The 8,091-nt window shown below is 41.0% G+C and overlaps 1 protein-coding gene across 1 annotated transcript; it reads right to left on the bottom strand.

Annotated features, from left to right (window-relative positions):
- Positions 1-3,718: 3,718 nt before the first annotated feature.
- LOC138060029 (uncharacterized) lies at positions 3,719-4,685 on the bottom strand. The gene has a single exon (XM_068905709.1). The coding sequence runs from the start codon at positions 4,499-4,501 to the stop codon at positions 3,929-3,931; it is 573 nt and encodes a 190-aa protein (XP_068761810.1). The 5' UTR covers positions 4,502-4,685; the 3' UTR covers positions 3,719-3,928.
- Positions 4,686-8,091: the final 3,406 nt, after the last annotated feature.

Here is an 8,091-nt window from a genome sequence, read left to right as displayed (position 1 = left end):
AATGAAACCGAAGAACGCCGATTTGCCCCTGCTGAAGCTTTGTGGAGACACACGAAACGTTTGCACACGAAGCCATCAAAGAGGAGCCAAGCAAAAAACCAAAGGCTGCAGGACCAAGAGAAACGCAAAAGATCGCCGGATGGCGACCAGATCCAATAAAGCCTTTCCCACAAGCCCATAAGATGAATAATCATGTCGATCAAGGCCGTGCTAAATGCGATCCAAGCGAACCCACGTAAGGAACCCGACTCTTGGGAAACAGCCGCACCACACCCAGGAAATCCCAAAGTCGCTGATCGCTGCGCTAGTTAGAAGTGTGAGAATGAGTTCTGACAGCTTTGAGCTTCCAATCCAGGTTTTCGTGATAAAATCCAAGGAGAACTTGACTAAACCTGCCGCTGGTTCGGCCATTTTGAACGTTTATCACGTGTTCAGTTCAGGGTGGATTTTTCTGTCAATATGGTCACAATCTATTCTTGGTTTTCACGTGACGTCATCAAAACTAAAAAAAAAAAAGGGGAATTATCAATCCTTTGAGATTTTGGTTTCGTTAGTTATGAGAACAGCTGAAAACTTGTCTTTTCACATATTACAGTTTGATAGGGTTTTTCGTCTTGTGATGAAGGCAAGGTTGAATTTCTAAGCTTTTGCGTGACACGATATAAAATTGGGGTCGAGAATGCTATCACGAAGGTTAAAAAGTGACTCATCTGCTGAGATTTTGCAATCTGAACAGTCCTGGTATGAGAATAAGTAATCACATAGATGTTTATGAGCCCTCAGAAGACGACTACTGGCTTTTTATAGCAAACGTCGATGACCATATGTTTTGGTCAGCTTCCGGCCGCCATATTTGTGCCCCTGAGAGGGACACAGGACATGGCGTCTCCATACAAAGCCTTATAAATTTGAGTTAAAACATTTCTTCGAATATCGCCCGCACGAAACATCGCACAAGACTCTGAAACCTTTTGTAGCGACTGTTTGAAATATTCATCTTCTTTTATCTCTTTGATTCTTGACCGTATTTGTAGAATGGGTTTGATGATGGTGTGACAGTGAAAACCGGCAATCTCCGGATTGCGTGACCAGTCAAAATTGTAACGTGGACAGGCTACATGTTTGTAACGAAAAATTTGGACACTGCATGAGGAAGTAAATCGTAATCATACACGAGTAAAAGTGGGGGGAAGAACTATGGGTCTGCTAAATCTGTGAGCCAGCGAGACATGGGATTTTTGCATTTAAGTCTAAGAAGCACCCATTTCAAATAGTGCCGATATAAAACAGTATTTAAACTGTCTAATCACCCATTTTAAAATGGTAGGCTTTCAATAACTGTGATTCGCATGTTGACTCGCATGCCTTGCCATGTTGGCTTGCATGACTCGCAGTGCCTGGCTCGCATGGCTCTCTGGCTAGCACATTCAGTACAAATCAAGAACTATTGGGTACCTTCCTTCTTGTAGTCTTTTCTTTTTACATATGTCCAACTTTCGCATGGCCACTGTGGCTATGCAGCACAGGGTACAAAATCTAAATTTCTGCATATTAATTTGTGAAAGCCAGGCATGAAAACAAATACAGGGGAAGAATGAAAATGTGCCCTTTGTCTAATGTTATACAGCATGCAGAGGGATAGTTGTTCTATACCAAATTTGAATTCCAGTCAATGAAGGGTTTCTCACAATTGCTGCCACAGTTATCAAAAGCACACCCACTTAACACAGAAAACCAACAAAGTAGATTCTGAAAAAGCACATGACAGTGCTGAAACAGACCCCACGTATCACCCAGTTCAATGGCCGTGATTGGTGGCAGCAAAAAAACTTAACTGACGTTTTACCACTTCGACTGTTGCGGAAGTCCACGGTTTATAAAAGGGGCAGAGTAAGGCAGAGTTGGTTTTTCACCAAGCAAGATGCACTGGCAACGAACGCAAAATCAAAAGTAATGAACCTTTGATAAAACATAATACAATTAATAATATTTTTGAGCAAGTAAAACGTGCATCTGTGTATCAGTGTACAGGGTGGGGGTGCAGTGGTGAGAGCACTCGGCCGCCACTAATGTGGCCCGGGTTCGATTCCTGGTCCGGTGCATGTATATGTGGGTTGAGGTGTTTATTGTTCTATCCGTACTCCGAGAGGTTTTTCTTCGGTGTACTACGGTTTTCCCCTACCTCAAAAACCACCACAGCCAAATTCCAATTCAATCCGGAATGCACGGACACATGTTGAACCAAGCCGTCTTGATGTGCTCTTAAGGTGTTCCATGGGTAAACAATTTCCATTTCCATTTCTCTGACTTGCGACTATACTTGAGGTCACTACCAAAAGAACGAGGGTGTACTAGGGGTGGGCAACAAGTTTGAGACATTGGAAAATAGATGTGAGATATTTTAAAATGATCAAAATCCATTTCAAAATCATCCTTGGATCCTTTGGCTTTGTAGTTTTATTTCTTAGCTTTTCCACATTGGCTTTTAACTGTTGAAAGGAAGAATGGAATCATTTTGGCCTCACTGGACAACAAGGCAGGAAAAGACAGAGTGGTTTAAATGTAATTGTTAGAAGTAAAAAAACAAACACCATTTGCTTGAATATGTAATGTTCAACAGGCATAGCTGAACCATGTTAAATTCATAAATTCACTAAAGGAGGTTAGTAATATTTAAGAGTAAAAAATCAGCAATATCAAAGTAGCCTGAGAGCAGGCTCACTAAATAATTTTCGCAGCCTAACGGGAGTCATTGAAATGTTGCTCGGCAACTTTGATATTGCTGCTTTTATTCTAAGGAATGCTCTAAATGCTGAACCTTGTGCTGTCCGGAGTCAGTAATAAACATTTTTAAGACATGAGAAGCTGTTGCCTTAAAGGATGATATCTGGCTCAGGACACAAGAATATAAAAAAATAGATTAGGAAAGAAAAAAAGCTCTATAAGATGGAAACCGATATGAACCAAATAAAACATTTTACACCCGTTTGATCAATATCTAAAACATACCACTGATTCCAATTTGGCCTTCACAAGCTGTTAGAAATACGAATAAGCAGGCCACTACTTCAAATAGAGTTTTTATTTGGTGCCGCATTGTAAATTAGAAAGTTTTCGCTCTTAAGCCCGTGAGTGATACATGGTTCAATGACCAACAAATGTCTGCATTGCAGCTGTAGCTTTCAACAAATGTATCATACGAAAACAGTGTGTACATGGCCATTGTATGAAATCATGCCATTCAACACGTTGAACGTTGTTGAACAAAAATGGAGATCAGCTCTATTCCATTCAACCTATCTGTGCAACATGGGTCAACATCTGATGAGCAAGAATGTTGCAGGATGTTGAAACCATGTGTAATCGGCACTCCTGGGTAATTGTATTCTTTATTAGTGTTAATGCACACAACTCTTTAGAAGACCACTTTTCGCGATAAGGATCAAGATCCTGTGCTTAAATAAATCATAAACATTATTATAATACTTTTAATTTTGCAATCCTGATAGTTTTCTTAAGTAGTAACATTGCCTCTGTCACGTGTGTGCAGTTTCTTGTAAATATCAAAGGTTCAACACAAAACCATAGCTCCTCGATTCTTTTCGTTTGAACATGAAAAGTTCTGGACTCTTAACTTGTATATTAGCTGTTTTTCACATTTTAACCACAATGCTTGCCGCACTGCACGCTGTCTAACCAAATGACTTTCGTCACGCCAAGCACAATGTTTGAAAACGGAAAATGAATTGATTTACGTTACGTTGCTTTCACATTTGAGGCCAACACCTGTTATCAGGCTTCCAATAAATTTGAGTGACCATAGGTTTGTTCTTTAACCCAAAAGAAGTACGCTAACATGTCCTGATACATGGTGTACAAAAATTGCAAGCGCAAAATGTGGTATGAACGCATCGGATTGACACTGTCATCACACGACTCCGCCAGACGAACTATAGGGTGGAGGAGGGCCCACAGGTGGTTCGATGTAATCAGGAGCTTTGCTTTGCCCAGAAGTTTGCTGCCTAGCTTCGTCATTCATGCCCCTGTAGATAGTGAATTGAAGGTAGGTCTCGCCCACGAACAAACCTAGACAAACGAAACCGAAGAACGCCGCTACACCAGTGGTTGTTGGATTTAAAACACACAATTCTATGGCACAGGTAGCGCTGAGTGCGGAACCGATTATAAACCCAAGGACTGCCAGGATGCAGAGAACGCAGAAGAGTGCAGGGTGGCGGAAAATCCAATGAAGCCTTTCCCACAAGCCAATAAGATGGATAATCATGTCGATTAGGATGTTGATAAAAGCGGTCCACGAGACGAAAGATAAGAAACCAAGTTTGGCGCTACAGTTACAGTGATAATAGGATTCAACAGAGGATGCACAAGCACCAGCTAAAAGTGTGAAAACAAGCTCTGCAACTTTCAGCTTTCCAATCGGGGTTTTCGTGATAAAGTCAAAAGACAACTTGATTAAACGGTCGCCAGGTTGTTCCGCCATATTGCTCTCATTTAGAGGATTCGTGACTCAACATAAAGGAGAAAGTGGGGAATATTGCGTTCGCTTTCTTCATATCTTAAACGACCTCGTTCCCAGTGTCTTTCCTCTCCCCACCGTAAAGGAAAAAGGAAAGGGCTAATTTTTCAGATGTAATGCATTTCCGGTTGTTGTTTTTTGAAATTCGTCTGTTCCGCAAACTATTTAGATTCACGTCCACGTTGTTTTGTTGTTACATTCATGCAAATTTGACAAAAATGGTGATATTGCGTATGGACTGGCTGAGTGGAATAATATTTGAACGGGAAAATGAAAAGTTGTAGACGCCGAGTAATGCATCAATCAATTCCAGCGGTGCCCTCCCCCCCCCCCCCCGGGCAACCGCGGGGCATTTGCTCAAGTTGTCAGTCCCCGGTGTGTGGCATTCGCAATTTAATCGCGGCCCGGGCTAAACATTAGCCTACCCGGGCCACCCCCGGGCATTTGACACACGTGTTTTCGAATTAACATGGACGAGTTTATCAGAAAAGACGAGGCCTTCGTTAGAGACTGGCTTGTCCGTCACGGACTCGAAAAACTTGTGGATGTTTTTAAAGGTATGTTTTCTGAATTTTAGGTATTTCTTCATTTATACTTGTAAGCATATGAATATATAAAAGTGACAAGGTGAACTAATATCACAAAACAATCACTGACGTGCAGACTGAGTAAACACGACTACTTCGCATTTCGCTTTCAAAACTAGGCTAGCAATATATAAATTCATGAAAGTGGCGTTAAAATACAGAAGGTTTGCGAATTCAAATGATGCGCTCTTCAAGACAAATCTTGCGAACTTAAAATGCGATTCATCATCATTTAAAATGTCTTGATTCTTCAGAGCGACAAGGTGAACTATATTTGGTTTATCAAAAAACGATCACCGACGTGAACACGGCTATTTCGATCCCGGGGCGGGCATTTGCCCTCTTTCTTCGTCCCCACTCTGGGGCATTTGGGACATCTTCATGTGTCCCCACCCCAGGGAATTTGCCCAATTTTTTTAAAAAATGCTAATGCCCTGGGGGTAGCCCGGGGGGGGGGGGATGGGCACTGCCGGAATTGACTGATGCATAACTAAGCTCATGGTGTTGTGTATAGAGGACACTGTAAAAGCGTGAGTTTTTGTGGAGTTTTGAAGCAACCAACCGTGGACAATCTTCCTGTCGGTGTACGTTGGATCAGTAGGGACCTTAAGCAAGGACAACGACGAATGCAAATTTGCATATTTAGTGGACAAAAACAATAGCTTTGCACGCCCTGCACGTGCGTTTTACATTTTGAGACATTTCTTTATCGTTGTTTTCTTGACAACGACGTGAAATGATCAAATTTGAGGTCATGTGGAGGACGAGAGCACCTGACGATGAATTCCAAGTTCCAAGCCGAGAAACATGGAGTAATCGCAAAATTAATACAGTAACGGGAAATAATATTTTTAGACTACGTTCTCGTAGCCGCCGTCGTCGTCGTCCTCGCTTAAGGCCGGGACACACTAGGCGATAAGTCGCTGCGACACGTCGCGGGGACAACTCGCCGCACACAAAAATAGCCTTGTGTGACACGGTTAATTTCATGAAAATCATTGTCGCTGCGGCAGAATTTTGTCGCTGCGATCAGTCGCACGAATTCAAACCAGTTTGAAAGCGAAAGCGAAAGCGAAAGCAGCGTTGTCGCATCGTGTGGACACTTCCGGCAACAAGTCGCTGCGACAAAATATAAATGAACCAATGAGAGAGCGTCATATGGTCAGCCATATTGAATTAGAAAACTAGTTCACATTCCCCCTCATACGAGATCACTGCGTATGCACCGCGGTAACTCGCGTCGTGTCGCAGCGACTTGTTTTGCAAGTAGTACACATCATGGAGCAATTTGTCGCAGAGACATGTCGCTGCGACTTGTCGCCTAGTGTGTCCCGCCCTTTAAGGTCTCTAGTGGCAGTCAACGATAGTCGTCGATAAAATATGTGTTCGGGTGAGTCCGGCAAACTCTTCTAAGAATTTCGGTTCTATGTTGCCAGACAGCTACAGATTTCTTTACTACTGAAAACCTCACCTAAAAGATTCGCAACCTGGGAAAGGTAGTCCCTTACGTTTTCGGATTGGATATTTTTGCAATTTTTGGCACTAAAAAAGGTCTCCTAGCAGTTTCGGATGAACAAATGGTTCGTTTGGAAGTTCTTAGAAGGTAACGTTCAGCTAGCAATTTCTGAAATGAAGATATCATTCCCTAAAATTTTCGGACACTTTAAATTTCAGCTTAGATATCCGAACAGATCAAATTCTTCTAGGTGATAAAAACAACTCTTTAGTCAGCCTTCGTACATCACAAGGAGCTTAGAGATGTCTCAAATGTCTCCCAAAGTCCCAAAAGGCTTTTGGCTTAATTTGCTGGTTGGTTGCTCTTGGATAACGGACATTCACCAAGCTGAAAAGCGTCCGATCGCTCAAAGAAACTATGCCATACTAGTATGATAAACAGGACGCCTATAAGGACGTATCCCGGCGTGGGATGCACAAACAGTTAACACAAATTGTCCAGTTACAGTGAACTACAACCACGGGTAAACTTCGGAAAATGGGGAGAGATTACCAGAAAGATAAAGCTATAATCTAACTAGAAGTTATTTGTTGTAAAACTTTTTATTTAAGTTAGCATATAGTTTATAACACCTTTTTGTTTTAAGACGTTTACATTTTTATATAGAAGATAACTTAGGCTTATATTTTAATTATATTGTACATTGTAGATATTTTATTCTATTTATCTTATTTATTTTAATATTGTAATTAGGGAGCGCTTTGGACAATTATTGGATTTTAGCACTATATAAATAAAGTTATTATTATTATTATTATTAAAAACAGAAAGAGATTATTTCTTATTATTAATCCTACTAAATTATCCAGTGGAAACAACAAGGCCCTATTAGGGGTTATCAGTAATACAGGAGATTTAGGTAAAAAACTTATAGGGATATGGGATATTTAGGGGGGGGGGGATGCAGGATATTTAAAAAACCGAAATGGTATTATAAATGGTATTATATTATGTGATACAAACCACAGGAATTAACGGGATAAAGTTCAGGATTTTTTGAGATACGGGATACTTAAATTCCTCCCTCCACTAATGGGGCCTCAACAATCAGCACAACAATACTGTCGCAATTCAGGTGTTATCCTAGACGAGGATATGTCTCTTGAACACCATGCATGTTGCTACTATTTGTAAATCCTGCTTTTTTCATTTAAGGAACATTTGCATAATCAGGAACATATCAGCGTTAAGGCCTGTGAGACACTTATCCACGCATTCATTTCTTCTAATTAGATTTTTGCAACTCGCTTCTTTTATGGCCTGTCTACAACTGGTACAGAATGCTACAGCCAGAGTCCTCACCTTTTCTCACAAATCCGCATATATTACTCGAATTCTGCGTAGCCTACAGAATTTGGCTACCCAGTGGGCAAGGAATTCAATATAAGATTTTACTTCTGATTTTTAAAATAAGCAACAACTAACCGTCTTATTTGTCTGACTTAATCAAA

Source organism: Montipora capricornis, chromosome 8 (assembly GCF_036669925.1).
Source record: "Montipora capricornis isolate CH-2021 chromosome 8, ASM3666992v2, whole genome shotgun sequence".
Lineage (NCBI taxonomy): Eukaryota > Metazoa > Cnidaria > Anthozoa > Scleractinia > Acroporidae > Montipora > Montipora capricornis.
This window is presented reverse-complemented; position numbering and strand designations above follow the sequence as displayed.

What these genes read in the sequence shown, in the direction of transcription:
- LOC138060029 (XM_068905709.1), bottom strand. Translation starts at nt 4,501, where the DNA reads ATGGCGGAACAACCTGGCGACCGTTTAATCAAGTTGTCTTTTGACTTT.